This window comes from Elephas maximus, chromosome 23 (genome assembly GCF_024166365.1).
Source record: "Elephas maximus indicus isolate mEleMax1 chromosome 23, mEleMax1 primary haplotype, whole genome shotgun sequence".
NCBI lineage: Eukaryota > Metazoa > Chordata > Mammalia > Proboscidea > Elephantidae > Elephas > Elephas maximus.
In genome coordinates, this window is record NC_064841.1 from 33,653,602 (window position 1) to 33,672,204 (window position 18,603).

Genomic DNA, 18,603 nt, shown 5'->3' on the forward strand with positions numbered 1-18,603 from the left:
TCCCTCTGTGCGGGAGGCAAGACATCAAATGAGAAATTGTTCAACTGTGGGGCACAAATCCTTGTCTGATTAACACGTAAAAGGGAACTTTCACTAACCATGGAGGGAAGAGCTGTTTGAAGTTGGTAAAAAGAGCAGCTATGGCAACTTACTATGGGGGGCTGTGAGTCTGACAGGAATGGAAAAATCCTCCTGACCAAAGGCAGCAGGACTGTTACCTTCACTTGGGAAGAGGGACTTTGCTAGACAATACCTGGTACTGGGCCGTGGGGGAAGGTAGGAGCAGTCACTTTGACCTGAGTCTCTAGCAGCTTTTGTGACGCTTGGCAGGGAGTTGAGTCCTGGCCATCCCGGTCTGAAACATTCTAGACCAGTCAGTATTTTAATAAACCATGGTTCAGGCATGAGCTGGACCTTTGGGGGCCAACAGATGGCAGGAAAGCTCCTGTTTGCCCGTACGAGGCCCAAGAGGAAGAACCCAGGAATTTGGCCAATTACTCATCTCACATCTCCAAGACCCCATATGACTATTGTGATTAAAAATGTTCCCTGCCATGTGTTCCAATTAAAAAAAATTAGAGGTATCCCTAGAGTGGGAGAAAAGTCTGAATGCAAACTTTTCTGTAAATTCTCACTGTAGGGTTTTTTGGTGGAAGGTGGAGGAAGGAGTTAGTGAGGCATTTCTAAGGGCTGGGTTGTATCATAACCTGAGTTCGATTTTTCACTTTACCTGTTAAAACAGCTCTGTTTTGCTAATATCTTGTAAGAAATCAGCTAACATTTGTTTTCCTCTTTTTAATTTTCTATCAGTTGCTTATGATGCATCTTTAGATGCTATCGTTTCCAGTACAACCAGCAATACAAATACCGTGGTGCTGGCTTGGAGAGAGAAATCAAAACATCTTAAAATGACATCCTTCAGCATTGCCCAGGGCATTCATGCTTTTGATTACCACTCTCGGCTCAATTTACTTGGTATGTGAAATAAATCATGATAACTATGAGGGCCTCGTACATAGTCTGGGATGCACATTCGTATGCAAGGAACCTCTCCACCTTGTTGCTTTATTGCTAGAGAGAGCAACTCAAGCAGCTCACATTTCATTACCTGAGATTGTCTGAAAATGATGCATGACGATGTGTGGTGTTTGTGAATTATTTGGGGGTAAAAATATGTGAAAGTGACCCAATGCTTTCATAAGCCTCTTTATTAGAATTGGTGGGGGGTATAAAATAATACAGAGAAGGAAGACAGTTTGTGCAGCATCTGCCATCCTGCCATCTTCCTAACACCACCAAATGCTCAACCCAAACCAATACATCATTTTTATTGCTAACACGCACACCCACACACATACGCACACACGTTCACTCACACACAAACAAGTGAGAGCTGCAAAATGTAGAATGTTTTTCAAATCACTGTTCAGAATATAACCGCTAACGTTTTTTGAAAAATTTTAGGTTATCTCAACTTTAGTTTACTAAAGGGGAGTTATTTTGCTAGAAAAGAGTATATTTTAATTGGGGGAATATAAAGATTTGTTAGCATTAACTGCTTAAATGAAATATTTAGGCATTTTGAAAACTGATAAAATGGCATATGTGATAGTTTTCAGCATTATGAAAAGTGGAGTTGTAGATGTATTATTGAAAATTTAATAGGGTAGATACAGAGAACATACATAGCCTACAGAATGGGTCATATTCACTCTCATTCAATAACTGTCATTCATGTACACAGTATTGATATCAGCTAGGGGGCTGGCTCCCTGAAATTCCCAACAATAGTAGCTGGTGATCATGGTAAAGGATGCCTTAACATGGACTCAGGAATATGCCAACATGAAACTTTCAAGGAGCATTGTAAATTTATTAGAGAGAGCTTGGAGAGGTTGGTGAACTGAGTTGGCAAGAACCCAAATATTAACCATTTCATTGATTGATTAATTCTTTCAATCCCTGCATATCCAGTGGTACTTTGTATCTATTATAGTGCTGGAAAATAAGAGTGAATAAGCTCAGCTCCACAGTCTGCCTCCAAATAAGGAACAACAAAGAGTGCTATACTGAATGTCTACAAACTTGAAAAAGCTCTATACCCTCTGCTCTTGAAATGCTCTATGAATATAACCAAATCCTGTTTGAAAATACTTTATACTCTCAATAAAGCTGGTCAAAAGTATGTTTTTGCTGCTTGCTGTCTCGTGAATACTTGATTATGTATTGTTTTTTTATATTTTTAAATTAACCTGGGAACTGTAAATATTCTTTTAGTTCTTTCTTTCTCCTGGCATAATGTTGACACTGTCCACACTCCCTGGCTGTATAGGTTACAGGGGGGAAACAAAAGAACCAGGAAGGCAGATTCTGTCCCTCCTAGGTAGGCTGCTGTTGCCTTCTCAATATGACTGTAGTTTTTCTTTCACCTCATGCATAACTCATCCTCCGTGCTCCCTCCATTATAAACATTTCCATTGACAGACACATCCTTGCTAGCCTGGGCTACTTGGACATTGCCGAAAGACTTCTCTTTCTTCAAGACAGGGTACATTAATTTTCACCAGAAGACATTTATCAATCTACAGATAGATGATAAACTAATTTTAAAAACAAAATGTAGTTGGTTACTCATGTTATTAAAGACTTTTTTTCTTTCTAATTCTCACTAGCAACTGCTGGCATTAACAATAAAGTTTGCCTTTGGAATCCTTACGTTGTCTCTAAGCCAGTTGGTGTCCTTTGGGGTCATTCTGCCAGTGTAATAGCTGTCCAGTTCTTTGCTGAAAGAAAACAACTTTTCAGCTTCTCCAAAGATAAAGTAAGTAATGTTGCACCTTTAATTTATTTAGTTCTGCCTCCCTACCTCCTACTTAGAGCTGCAATAGGTCCTGAATTTCTCTGAAAGGTGGTGTATATTTTAAAAATATACTAGGTAATTACTGTGTCTCTGGAAATATATATTTGGGAAAGGTATTGATTGAGGGGTACTTTACAATAGTCCTGGTAAATGAACAAAAATATTTCATTAAAACAGTTTTTTCAAACCATGTGTTCTTGAATTTGATTATTATTATTGTGTATTCTATATGTCACACCTTATTAGTTTCTAAAGTTTTCACTAACTCAGTAGAAAAAAAAATGGAGATGGGAATGAGGAAAGGTTGTTTTGGTATGATATTGAATAGGCATAGGCCGTTAGCTACTGTTGCTTTGATATTGAAGAGGCTTAGTTAATTAGAAATCAGAGTTAATCTGAAGAATACCAAGAGCATTAAGATCATTTAAACGAAGTACTATCAGTCCATTTCTATTTGATGGTATTGATATGGTAACAAGGACATCGTACTTGGGCCTGATAGACCAGGTTGAACCCTGACCACATTACATCTTACTTATGTTCACTTAGACACATTTATTTTTTTGCGCTTTGGGTGCAAGTTTACAGAGCATATTTGTTTCTCCTTAAACAGTTAATACACAAATTTTTTTGTGACATTGGTTGCCAACTCTGCTATATGTTGACACTCTCCCCTTTTCCACCCCAGTTTCCCTGTTTCCATTCATACAGTTTTCCCGTCCATTCCTGCCTTCTCGTCTTTGCTTTTGGGCTGGTGTAAACATTTAGTCTCGTGTACATGATTGAACTATGAATCACGTTCCTCATGTTTGTTATTGTTTGCCCTATAGACCTGTCTAATCTTTGGCTAAAGGGTGAGCCTTGGGAGTGACTTCAGTACTGAGTTAAAATGGCATCCGGGGGGGCGGAGCCAAGATGGCGGACTAGGCAGACGCTACCTCGGATCCCTCTTACAACAAAGACACGGAAAAACAAGTGAATCGATCACATACATAACAATCTACGAACCCTGAATAACAAACACAGATTTAGAGACAGAGAACGAACTAATACAGGGAAGCAGCGACTGTTTTCAGAGCCTGGAGCCAGCGTACCAGTCAGGTACGGCACAAGCACAGAGAGCTGCTCCACCCCCTTGAACTAACCCCAGGAGGGGGACCAGCCGGTTCCGCAGGCGGCGTGGGACGCAGCCGGTAGAAGAAGTCCCCGGGACGCAGTGACTGGTCTTGGAACGGGGAGAGCAGCATCCCAGCCAGGGAACCATCCCGCTGGGATTTGGACTGGACGCAGTTTCCCAGTGATGGCTCGGAGACAACAATCCATATCAAACCACTTAAAGAAGCAGACCATGACAGCTTCTCCAACCCCCCAAACAAAAGAATCAAAATCTTTCCCAAATGAAGATACAATCCTGGAATTATCAGATACAGAATATAAAAAACGAATTTACAGAATGCTTCAAGACATCACAAACGAAATAAGGCAAACTGCAGAAAAAGCCAAGGAACACACAGATAAAACTGTTGAAGAACTCAAAAAGATTATTCAAGAACATAGTGGAAAAATTAAAAAGTTGCAAGAATCCATAGAGAGACAGCATGTAGAAATCCAAAAGATTAACAATAAAATTACAGAATTAGACAATGCAATAGGAAGTCAGAGGAGCAGACTCGAGCAATTAGAATGCAGACTGGGACATCTGGAGGACCAGGGAATCAACACCAACATAGCTGAAAAAAAATCAGATAAAAGAATTAAAAAAAATGAAGAAACCCTAAGAATCATGTGGGACTCTATCGAGAAGGATAACTTGCGAGTGATTGGAGTCCCAGAACAGGGAGGGGGGACAGGAAACACAGAGAAAATAGTTGGAGAACTCCTGACAGAAAACTTCCCTGACATCATGAAAGACAAAAGGATATCTATCCAAGATGCTCATCGAACCCCATTTAAGATTCATCCAAAAAGAAAAACACCAAGACATATTATCATCAAACTTGCCAAAACCAAAGATAAAGAGAAAATTTTAAAAGCAGCCAGGGAGAAAAGAAAGGTTTCCTTCAAGGGAGAATCAATAAGAATAAGTTCAGACTACTCGGCAGAAACCATGCAGGCAAGAAGGGAATGGGACGACATATACAGAACACTGAAGGAGAAAAACTGCCAGCCAAGGATCATATATCCAGCAAAACTCTCTCTGAAATATGAAGGCGAAATTAAGATATTTACAGACAAACACAAGTTTAGAGAATTTGCAAAAACCAAACCAAAGCTACAAGAAATACTAAAGGATATTATTTGGTCAGAGAACCAATAATACCAGATATCAGCACAACACAAGGTCACAGAGCAGAGCATCCTGATGTCAACTCAGATAGGGAAATCACAAAAACAAACAAATTAAGATTAATTAAAAAAAAATACACGTAACAGGGAATCATGGAAGTCAACAGGTAAAAGATCACAACAATCAAAAAGAGGGACTAAATACAGGAGGCATTGAACTGCCATATGGAGAGTGATACAAGGTGATATAGAACAATACAAGTTAGGTTTTTACTTAGAAAAATAGGGGTAAATAATAACGTAACCACAAAAAGGTATAACAACTCTATAACTCAAGATAAAAGCCAAGAAAAACATAACGACTCAACTAACATAAAGCCAAACACTATGAAAATGATGATCTCACAATTTACTAAGAAAAACGCCTCAGCACAAAAAAGTATGTGGAAAAATGAAATTGTCAACAACACACATAAAAAGACATCAAAATGACAGCACTAAAAACTTATTTATCTATAATTACGCTGAATGTAAATGGACTAAATGCACCAATAAAGAGACAGAGCGTCACAGACTGGATAAAGAAACACGATCCATCTATATACTGCCTACAAGAGACACACCTTAGACTTAGAGACACAAACAAACTAAAACTCAAAGGATGGAAAAAAATATATCAAGCAAACAATAAGCAAAAAAGAAGAGGAGTAGCAATATTAATTTCTGACAAAATAGACTTTAGACTTAAGTCCACCACAAAGGATAAAGAAGGACACTATATTATGATAAAAGGGACAATTGATCAGGAAGACATAACCATATTAAATATTTATGCACCCAATGACAGGGCTGCAAGATACATAAATCAAATTTTAACAGAATTGAAAAGTGAGATAGATACCTCCACAATTATAGTAGGAGACTTCAACACACCACTTTCGGAGAAGTACAGGACATCCAGTAAGAAACTCAATAGAGACACGGAAGATCTAATTACAACAATCAACCAACTTGACCTCATTGACTTATACAGAACTCTCCACCCAACGGCTGCAAAGTATACTTTTTTTTCTAGTGCACATGGAACATTCTCTAGAATAGACCACATATTAGGTCATAAAACAAACCTTTGCAGAGTCCAAAACATCGAAATATTACAAAGCATCTTCTCAGACCACAAGGCAATAAAACTAGAGATCAATAACAGAAAAACTAGGGAAAAGAAATCAAATACTTGGAAAATGAACAATACCCTCCTGAAAAAAAGACTGGGTTATAGAAGACATCAAGGAGGGAATAACGAAATTCTTAGAAAGCAATGAGAATGAAAATACTTCCTATCAAAACCTCTGGGACACAGCAAAAGCAGTGCTCAGAGGCCAATTTATATCAATAAACGCACACATACAAAAAGAAGAAAGAGCCAAAAGCAGAGAACTGTCCCTACAACTTGAACAAATAGAAAGTGAGCAACAAAAGAATCCATCAGGCACCAGCAGAAAACAAATAATAAAAATTAGAGCTGAACTAAATGAATTAGAGAACAGAAAAACAATTGAAAGAATTAACAAAGCCAAAAGCTGGTTCTTTGAAAAAATTAACAAAATTGATAAACCATTGGCTGGACTGACTAAAGAAATATAGGAAAGGAAACAAATAACCCGAATAAGAAACGAGAAGGACCACATCACAACAGAACCAAATGAAATTAAAAGAATCATTTCAGATTATTATGAAAAATTGTACTCTAACAAATTTGAAAACCTAGAAGAAATGGATGAATTCCTGGAAAAACACTACCTACCTAAACTAACACATTCAGAAGTAGAACAACTAAATAGACCCATAACAAAAAAAGAGATTGAAACAGTAACCAAAAAACTCCCAAGAAAAAAAAGCCCCGGCCCGGACAGCTTCACTGCAGAGTTCTACCAAACTTTCAGAGAAGAGTTAACACCACTACTTCTGAAGGTATTCCAAAGCATAGAAAATGACGGAATACTACCCAACTCATTCTATGAAGCCACCATCTCCCTGATACCAAAACCAGGTAAAGACATTACAAAAAAAGAGAATTATAGACCTATATCCCTCATGAACATTGATGCAAAAATCCTCAACAAAATTCTAGCCAATAGAATCCAACAACACATCAAAAAAATAATTCACCCTGATCAAGTGGGATTTATACCAGGTATGCAAGGCTGGTTTAATATCAGAAAAACCATTAATGTAATCCATCACACAAATAAAACAAAAGACAAAAACCACATGATCTTATCAATTGATGCAGAAAAGGCATTTGACAAAGTCCAACACCCATTTATGATAAAAACTCTTACCAAAATAGGAATTGAAGGAAAATTCCTCAACATAATAAAGGGCATCTATGCAAAGCCAACAGCCAATATCACTCTAAATGGAGAGAACCTGAAAGCATTTCCCTTGAGAACGGGAACCAGACAAGGATGCCCTTTATCACCGCTCTTATTCAACATCGTGCTAGAAGTCCTAGCCAGGGCAATTAGACTAGACAAAGAAATAAAAGGTATCCGGATTGGCAAGGAAGAAGTAAAGTTATCACTATTTGCAGATGACATGATTATATACACAGAAAACCCTAAGGAATCCTCCAGAAAACTACTGAAACTAATAGAAGAGTTTGGCAGAGTCTCAGGTTATAAAATAAACATACAAAAATCACTTGGATTCCTCTACATCAACAAAAAGAACACCGAAGAGGAAATAACCAAATCAATACCATTCACAGTAGCCCCCAAGAAGATAAGATATTTAGGAATAAATCTTACCAAGGATGTAAAAGACCTATACAACGAAAACTACAAAGCTCTACTACAAGAAATTCAAAAGGACATACTTAAGTGGAAAAACATACCTTGCTCATGGATAGGAAGACTTAACATAGTAAAAATGTCTATTCTACCAAAAGCCATCTATACATTTAACGCATTTCCGATCCAAATTCCAATGTCATATTTTAAGGGGATAGAGAAACAAATCACCAACTTCATATGGAAGGGAAAGAAGCCCCGGATAAGCAAAGCACTACTGAAAAAGAAGAAGAAAGTGGGAGGCCTCACTTTACCTGATTTCAGAACCTATTATACAGCCACAGTAGTCAAAACAGCCTGGTACTGGTACAACAACAGGCACATAGACCAATGGAACAGAATTGAGAACCCAGACATAGATCCATCCACGTATGAGCAGCTGATATTTGACAAAGGACCAGTGTCAATTAATTGGGGAAAAGAAAGCCTTTTTAACAAATGGTGCTGGCATAACTGGATATTCATTTGCAAAAAAATGAAACAGGACCCATACCTCACACCATGCACAAAAACTAACTCCAAGTGGATCAAAGACCTAAACATAAAGACTAAAACGATAAAGATCATGGAAGAAAAAATTGGGACAACCCTAGGAGCCCTAATACAAGGCATAAACAGAATACAAAACATTACCAAAAATGATGAAGAGAAACCCGATAACTGGGAGCTCCTAAAAATCAAACACCTATGCTCATCTAAAGACTTCACCAAAAGAGTAAAAAGACCACCTACAGACTGGGAAAGAATTTTCAGCTATGACATCTCCGACCAGCTCCTGATCTCTAAAATCTACATCATTCTGTCAAAACTCAACCACAAAAAGACAAACAACCTAATCAAAAATTGGGCAAAGGATATGAACACACATTTCACTAAAGAAGATATTCAGGCAGCCAACAGATACATGAGAAAATGCTCACGATCATTAGTCGTTAGAGAAATGCAAATTAAAACTATGATGAGATTCCATCTCACACCAGCAAGGCTGGCATTAATCCAAAAAATACAAAATAATAAATGTTGGAAAGGCTGTGGAGAGATTGGAACTCTCATACACTGCTGGTGGGAATGTAAAATGGTACAACCACTTTGGAAATCTACCTGGCGTTATCTTGAACAGTTAGAACTACCATACAACCCAGAAATCCCACTCCTCGGAATATACCCTAGAGATACAAGAGCCTTCATACAAACAGATATATGTACACCCATGTTTATTGCAGCTCTGTTTACAATAGCAAAAAGTTGGAAGCAACCAAGGTGTCCATCAACGGATGAATGGGTAAATAAATTGTGGTATATTCACACAATGGAATACTACGCACCAATAAAGAACAGTGACGAATCTGTGAAACATTTCATAACATGGAGGAACCTGGAAGGCATTATGCTGAGAGAAATTAGTCAGAGGCAAAAGGACAAATATTGTATAAGACCACTATTATAAGATCTTGAGTAATAGTAAACCTGAGAAGAACACATACTTTTGTGGTTACGAGGGGGGGAGGGTGGGAGAGGGTTTTTTATTGATTAATCAGTAGATAAGAAATGCTTTAGGTGAAGGGAAAGACAATACTCAATACATGGAAGGTCAGCTCAATTGGACTGGACCAAAAGCAAAGAAGTTTCCGGGATAAAATGAATGCTTCAAAGGTCAGAGGAGCGGGGGCGGGGGTCTGGGGAACATGGTTTGAGGGGACTTGTAAGTCAATTGGCAAAATAATTCTATTATGAAATCATTCTGCATCCCACTTTGAAATGTGGCGTCTGGGGTCTTAAATGCTAACAAGCGGCCATCTAAGATGCATCAATTGGTCTCAACCCACCTGGAGCAAAGGAAAATGAAGAACACCAAGGCCACACGACAACTAAGAGCCCAAGAGACAGAAAGGGCCACATGAACCAGAGACCTACATCATCCTGAGACCAGAAGAACTAGTTGGTGCCCGGCCACAATCGATGACTGCCCTGACAGGGAGCACAGCAGAGGACCCCTGAGAGAGCAGGAGATCAGTGCGATACAGACCCCAAATTCTCATAAAAAGACCAAACTTGATGGTCTGACTGAGACTAGAGGAATCCCGGCGGCCATGGTCCCCAGACCTTCTGTTGGCACAGAACAGGAACCACCCCCGAAGACAACTCATCAGACATGAAAGGGACTGGTCAGCGGGTGGGAGAGAGACGCTGATGAAGAGTGAGCTAATTATATCAGGTGGACACTTGAGATTGTGTTGGCAACTCTTGCCTGGAGGGGGGATGGGAGGATAGAGAGAGAGAGAAGCTGGCAAAATTGTCACGAAAGGAGAGACTGAAAGGGCTGACTCAAGAAGGGGAGAGCAAGTGGGAGTAGGGAGTGAGATGTATGTAAACTTATATGTGACAGACTGATTGGATTTGTAAACGTTCACTTGAAGCTTAATAAAAGTTAATAAAAAAAAGAAAAAAAAATGCAAAAAAAAAAAAAAAAAAATGGCATCCAGGGGCCATACTCTTGGGATTTTTCCACTCTTTGTCAGAACAGAAAGTCTGGTCTTTTTTTTTCTTTTTTGAGAATTTCTATTTTGTTGTACATTTTTCTCCGGCTCTGTCCAGGACCCTCTATTAGTCCTTCAGAATAATCTTTCCCTTGTGCCTTGGGTTTTCTTCATTCTCCTTTGCTCTAGCTGAATAGGACCAGTAGGTGTATCTTAGATGGCCACTTGCAGGCTTTTAAAACCCCAGGTGCCGCTCACCACAGTCAGATGTAGAACATTTTCTTTGCAAGCTATGTTATGCCAATTGAGCTAGATGTCCCCTGAGACCATCGTCCCCACCCCTCAGCTTAGTAGTTTGGTCCCTAGGGGAGTTTGGATGTGTCTGTGAAGCTTGTATGACTTTGCCTTGGCCAAGTTTTGTGCTGACTTCACCAGTATTGTGTACTGTCTTACCCTTCACCAAAGTTACATCTGCTATCTAGTTAATATTTTTCTCTCCCCGTCCTTCTCCTCCCTCATAACCATTAAAGATTTTTTCTTTCTGTGCGTAAATCTTTTCTTGAGTTTTTATAATAGTGGTCTTATACAGTATTTGTCCTTTTGTGATTGACTTATTTCCCTTAGCATACTGCCCTCCATATTCAATTGCATTGTGAGATGTTCTTTCATCATGCTCTTTATCATTGCATAGAATCCCATTGTGTGTGTGCTCCATAGTTTTTTTTATCCAGTCATCTGTTGAAGGACACTTAGATTGTTTCCAGCTTTTTGCTACTGTGAATAATGCTGCAGTGAAAATGGGTGTGCCTATGTCTATTCATGTGATGACTCTTATTTCTCTAGGATATATTCCTAAGAGTGAATTGCTGGATTGTATGGTATTTCTATTTCTAGCTTTTTAAGGATGTGCCATATCGTTTTCCAAAATAGTTGCACTGTTTTATGTTCCCACCAGCAGTGCGTGAGAGTTCCAATACTCCCGCAACCTCTCCAACATTTGTTATATTCTGTTTTTTTGATTCGTGCCGGTAATGTCAGGGTGAGATGGTATCTCATAGTAGTTTTGATTTGCATTTATCTAATGACTAGTGATCACGAGCATTTCCTTACATGTCTCTTTGCCATCTGAGTGTGTTCTTTGGTGAAGTGTCTGTTCATATCCTTTGCACATTTTTTAACTGGATTATTTGCTTCTTGTTGTAGAGGTGTTGGATTTTCCTGGGAATTTTAGAGATTAGATCTTTGTGAGATATGTCATAGCCGAATTTTCTTTCCCAGACTGTAGGTTCTCTTTTTACTCTTTCAGTGAAGTCTTTTGATGAACATAAATGTTTAATTTTTAGAAGATCCCAGTTGTCTAACTTACCCTCTGGTGTTTGTATATCGTTAGTTATGGTATATATCCTATTTATGCTGTATATTAGGGCCTCTAGCATTGACCCTCTTTTTTCTTCCATGATCTTTATACTTTGGGTTTTATATTCAGGTCTTTGATCCATTTTGAGTCAGTTTTTGTGTATGGTGTGAGGTATGGGCTCTGTTTCATTTTTTACAGAGGGACATCTAGTTTCACTAGCACCATTTGTTAAAAAGACTGTCTTTGCTCCATTTAATAGACTTTGGACATTTTTCAAAGATCAGGTGACTGTAGGTAGATGGATTTACATTTGGCTTCCCAATTCTATCCCATTGGTCAAGGTGTCTGTCGTTGTACCAGTACCAGGCCATTTTGAGTATCATAGCTGTATAGTAGGTTCTGAAGTCAGGTAGTGTGAGGCCTCCTACTTTGTTCTTCTCCAGTAACGCTTGCTTATCTGGGGCCTCTTTTCTTTGCATATAAACTTGATGATTAGTTTTTCCATTTGTTAAAGAATGCTGTTGGTATTTGGATCAGGATTGCATTGTATTTGTAGATTACTTTGGGTAGAATTGACATTTTCACAATGTTTAGTCTACCTATCCCTGAGCATGGTCTCTTTTACCATTCATGTATGTCTTTTCTGGTTTCTTGAAGTAGTTTTTTGTAGTGTTCTTTGTATAGGTCTCTTATGTCCCTGGTTGGATTTATTCCTTTCTGTTTTATTTTTTAAGGGACTATTATAAATGGTATTGCTTTCCTGATTTCCTTTTTGTAGTTCTCTCTTTTTTAATCTATAACTTTGCTGTATTATTTATTTATTTTTATTGTGTTTTAGATGAAGGTTTACAGAGCAAATTAGTTTCTTGTAGTTCTCTTTATTGGTGTATAGGACTCTAACTGATTTTTGTATGGTTATCTCGTATCTAGCTAGTCTGCTGAATCTTTCTATTATTTCCAGTAGTTTTCTTGTGGAGTCTTTAGGGTTCTCTATGTATAGTATCACATCATCCATGAATAGGGATAGTTTTACTTCTTCCATGTGCACTAGAAAAGAATGCTTTTCTTCCCCATTCATTTAGTGCTTCAGCCATACCAAACTATTGACTGTTCCCATCACGCTGCCCCATAGCTTTGCATTATGGCCTTCTTTTTGCCTTCAATTCCATCTCCTACATGATCAATTAACAAATGCCTGTTTATCCACCAGGTCTCAGTTTTTTTTGTTTTTTAGTTTTTCATGCTCACCTAGGTATTTCTCTGCACACATGTTGTACCTTGTGTGTCCCTCTTTTGAGCATGTATTATTTTCTAACTGTTGCTTTATCTTTTCAGCTTGTATCATTGGTTTTATTGCAATACTTGGTACCTTGTAGTGTTGGTTCAATGATTATTTATTGGCAGCTCAAAGTGAATACACATTACTGCAAAATTTTGGATCATTGGTAGTCCAGAGAAAGGCAGTTTTACAAATGTATAAAGTACCAAAGAAGAATTCAGAGTGAAACCTTTTATGATACCCTAGTTAGATTTAGTGTTTCTGTTTTTTTAGCCCTTTGTTATTTATCAGAGTCTGACTTGGATCCTAGATACATCATATCTTTTACTAGATTTTGAGTGCTTGAAGGCAAGGCTTATTTGCTGAATTCATCTTTGTGTCTTCCAGCACCTAGCACATATTAATGTACATTAAACACATACTGAATATAATGCATGAAATAGTATAACTATCAAGTAAATGATAGGATTCATGAGATTAGGGACTGTCTTTCTTGGATCCTGCCATACTCATTAAAAAAAACAAACGCATCGCCATTAAGTTGATTCCTGTTCAGAGTGACATTATGTGTTACGGAGTTGAAGTTTTCCATGGGGTTTTCTTGGCTGTAATCTTTATGGAAGCAGATCACCAGGGCCTTATTCCATGGTGATGCTGAGTGGGTTTGAACTGCCAGCCTTTAGTTTAGTACTTGTCTTAGGCTGGGTTCTCTAGAGAAGCAAAACCAGTAAAGCATAGAAAGATATATAGGGAGAGATTTATATCAAGGAAATGGCTCACATGATTGTAGAGGTTAGAAAGTCACAAGTCTGTGAGTCAGACTGGAGGCTTTTCCTGGCTTATAGGCTGTGGAGACCAATAAATCCCAAGATCTGAGCTCAAGTCCCCAAAACTGGAGGTCAGGTGAACAGGAGCTAGGTGCAGGATCCAGAGTGAGCAGAGGCCCATGAGCTTTGCCAGAAAGGCCACTTATATTGGATGCAGGCCACAGCCCCAAAGAAACTCCCTCTCAACTGACTGGCTTCTCACGGCAGATTCCATCATGGAGGTGATCACATTATGTCAGATCTCCTCATGGAGGTGATTGCATCATTATACTACTGCCAAACTATGTCATAACTCCAAACTCCTGAGAATAATGGCCAGCCAAGTTGACACACAACCTTAATGATCACCGTAGTCAAGCACAGACTGCACCACCCAGGGACCTCTACCATAACCACAGTAGGTCCTTAATAAATCTTCATTAAATGACTGAATCTTTATCAGACATAAATATGAAACAAATATCAGAGGCTTATCATAAGAGTCCCATGAAAAGTTTTATAATTTTAAAAGCAAGTGAAAAAATATCCTTCAAGTCAGAATTGGTTGTATACAGCTATTATCAGTGTTAAGACTACCTGGCCTCTTCCAAAAGCAGTTTTATCTGTTTTTGTTCTGAATTCCAAAACTTTACATTATAATAAAGCTTGCCATGCTGTCTTTCAAGTTAGTCTAAATCCATCTCACTTTTATAAATGCGTGATCTCAGTCTTTATGTCTTCACAAAAACAACAGACTTCTGCTATCAGGTTAAGTCTTCCCTTTATTGCCATAAAATTCTTTTGATATTATCTAGGGCTGGGGCTAAGTTAGAGAACAGGGAAAATGTTAGTTTTTCAAAGAGCCTTTGATCGAACCATGTTTTGGCCAATGAGTTGCTGAGTTAGAGGATTTGCAAACAAAAGCAATTTAGATTTTAGTAATTTCCTCCAAAAATTATCTGAAATTCCAGTTATTTTTTTGAAAGACTGTGATATTGTCACTTTTCAGTGATGATTAAACAATGAATGTATACCTATAGAATTTGGTATCATACTAAATAGTCCAACTGCATTTTGCTTTGGACTCCTGTACCATTTCTCTTAAGAACGCAGTCACTGGTGGCAAGGCACTGCTGGGAACAAGTGACTTTGTCATTTGAAGGAGGAACCACCATGGGGAGTAAAAGGATTTTCAAAGCCTAGGGGCAGTCTCTCAGCTGGAGGTTAACAGTCCAACCAGTGAGTTTGAATTGACTTCTCTTGCTTCTAACTCTTCTCTTCTGGGTTACTAATTCTGATTTAGCCATCAGAATCAGATAAGTGTTTCTAACTTAATCCTTATTTGTTTGAGATTCTGATTTTTCCCAGAACCTGGCTTTTATATTGTACATCCACGACTGGTAAGGAAAATACGAAATCAGATTTTGTGTTGGTTACTACATCTTACCTGTTTTTTTTTTTTATTTCCTTTTTCCTTTTCCTTACCTTCTCTCATCTACTTCCATCTGCCTACCTAGAAGCAAAGTATTTCATTTTGTTTAAATTACACAAGTAATTTGATTAATGCAGTCATAAAAATTACAAGTATAGAGGAGCATATAGAGAAAAAGTGAATAACCCTCTTGCTTATGTCCTCATCTAATCACATTGCTGTCCCAAGAAATATTTATTATTAACATTTGACGTACATCTTCTCATACTGTTTTGTTACATATTTAAAGTATTATATGTTAATATAATATGTTATTATAAGTAACATCCTGTGTGTGTACAACTACAAAAAACAACTACAGGGTAGTACTTATTAATTTTTATGAAAATGGAATCACATTCTACGTATTTTCCTCCAACTTGCTTTTCCCTAAACAATATCTCTGGGAGATACTTCTACGTGAGGATACATACACGTGTCTTTTTACCTGCTACATAGTAATTCATGGTATGTTGTTGTTAGGTGCCATTGAATCAGTTTTGACTCATAGCGATGCTATGTACATCCGAACAAACCACTGCCTGGTACTGCACCATCCTCACAATCTTTGCTATGTTTGAGCCCGTTGTTGCAGCCACACTGTCAATCCATCTCATTGAGGGTCTTCCTCTTTTTTGCTGACCCTCTGCTTTACCAAGCATGGTGTCCTTCTCCAGGAATTGGTCCCTCCTGACAACATGTCCAAAGTACATGAGACAAAGCCTCACCATCCTCACTTCTACAGAGCATTATGGCTGTACTACTTCCAAGACAGATTTGTTTGTTTTTCTGGCAGTCCACAGTATACTCAATATCCTTTGCCAACACCATAATTCAAAGGCATCAGTTCTTTTTTGGTCTTCCTTATTCATTGTCCAGCTTTCACATGCATACGAGGTGATCGAAAATACCATTGCTTGGGTCAGGTACACCTTAGTCCTCAAAGTGACGTCTTTGCTTTGCAACACTTCGAAAAGAGGTCTTTTGCAGCTGATTTGCTCAATGCAATACATTGTTCTATTTCTTTACTGTTGCTTCCATGGGTATTGAATTGGTATTCTGTCAATTCTTGGAGGGTTGTTTTTTGCCAGTCCCTTCATTGTAGCTTGGATTTCTTCTTTCACTACCATCAAGAGATCATATGCTACCCCCTGAAGTGGTTGAATGTTGACCAGTTCTTTTGATGCTTCCTGTGTCATTCAATATTTTGTCCATAGAATCCTTCAGTATTGCAACTTGAGACTTGAACTTTTTCTTCATTTATTTCAGCTTGAGAAATGCCAAGCACGTTCTTCCCTTTTGTTTTCTAAGTCCCGCTCTTTGTACATTTCATTACAATACTTTACCTTCTCAAGCTGTCTGTTGAAACCTTCTGTTCGGCTCTTTTACATGATCGTTTCTTCTGCTCATTTTAGCTACTCTAGGTCCAAGAGCAAGTTTCAGAGTCCCTTCTGACATCCATTTTGCTCCTTTCTTTTTTTCCTGTCTTTTTAAATTTGTGGTATGGATGACCATAATTTGTGTATTAAATCACCTACTGATTCAAAGAGATATTGTTTCTAATTTTTACTATTATAAACCAACTATGATAAATACATCCACATACACACACACACATCTCTGAGTTCTCATAAGAGAGTTTCTTCAAATAACTCATAAAAATGATGCTGTTGGTTCAACAGTCATGCATTTTTTAACAGCATTTTCATAAATATTTCCTGTTCTGAATTCAGAAATGTTGTATCATTTGGTACACTCATTAAAGGTGTATAAAGATAGCTGTTTCTCCACATTCTTATTAACAATGGATACAAAAATATGCTCTCTTTTTTGGTTAATCTCATGCACAAAAAATTAGTGTGGTGATTTCAAAATAATATTCCTTAGGCATTTTCATATTCTGTTTTTTGTACATTACCTGATCATGACCTTTATCTTTATTTTTATACTGGATTCCTTTTCTTATTGATTTGTAGTAGTTTGAAAAATCGCTTAGTTATCCTTTGTTTAGTATATACATTGCAAATATTTTACCCTTTTCTGGCATACATCTGTTAACTTTGTTTATGTAATTTTTCTCATTTGAAAGTTTCTAATCTTTATGAAGTTGAGTCTATAAAATGATTTTCTTTATGATTCTGGATTTTGGGTTTATTTTAGGAATGTCTTTGCCACCTCACATTTATAAAAATATTTTCTGCTGATTTTTTTCTATTGCCGATTTTAATGTTTTTTTCTTGCATTTCGCTTTGCAGTTTATTTTTGTGTAAAGTGTTTTGTTTGTGTGTTTTACAAATAGATATCCAAGATCATTTTTCAATAATTAGCTTCTGCCGTTGGTTTGAAATGGCACTGTTAACATAAACTAAATTACTATACATACATGAATTTGTTTCTATGACCTTTTATTTTTTCTACTAATCTACTTGTCTTTTCCTGCACTAACATACCACTGTTTAACCATCAAAGCTATAGTGTATGTTCTGGTATCTGCTAAGGTAATTCTATTGGACAAATCTGCTGCAAAAGACCTCTTTCAAGCGTTAAAAAGTAAAGATGTCACTTTGAGGACGAGGGCACACCTGGCCAAAGCCATGGCATTTTCAATCACCTCATATGCATGCAAAGCTGGACAATGAATAAAGACCAAAGAAGGATTGATGCCTTTGAATTATGGTGTTGTCGAAGAATATTGAATATACTGTGAAGTGCCAGAAGAACAAATAAATCTGTCTTGGAAGAAGTACAGCCAGAATGCTCCTTAGAATCGAACATAATGAGACTTCATCTCACATACAGGAGGTATCAGTCCCTAGAGAAGGACATCATGCTTGGTAAAGTACAGGGTCAGGAGAAAAGAGGAAGACTCTCAATGAGATGGGTTGACACAGTGACTGCAACAATGAGCTCAAACATAGCAAAAATTGTGAGGATGGCGCAGGACCAGACAGTGTTTCTTTCTGTTGTACATAGTGTCCCTATGAGTCATAACTGACTTGATGGCACCCAACAACAACAACAACAAGACAATTCCTACTCACTGTTTTTCTTTTTCTTTTTTTAATTATCCCCTGCCATTTTATCCTTCCAGGTAAATTTCAGAATCCATAGTCTTATTGCATGAAAAACTCTATTACTATTTAGATTGAGGTTTCATTGGATTTGAGAATATTTGACATCTTTAAAATATTGAGAAATCAAATCTCATATTTCCC

At 37.7% G+C, this 18,603-nt stretch overlaps 1 protein-coding gene across 1 annotated transcript in view; it reads left to right on the forward strand.

Moving 5' to 3' along the window:
• Positions 1 to 18,603, forward strand: part of WDR49 (WD repeat domain 49) — a 210,049-nt gene that overhangs the window by 65,252 nt on the left and 126,194 nt on the right. Inside the window, exons 5-6 of the mRNA XM_049867101.1 lie at positions 811 to 975; positions 2,673 to 2,821. Of these exons, the coding sequence (XP_049723058.1) occupies positions 811 to 975; positions 2,673 to 2,821 (314 nt within the window). The remainder of the gene's footprint in view (positions 1 to 810; positions 976 to 2,672; positions 2,822 to 18,603) is intronic.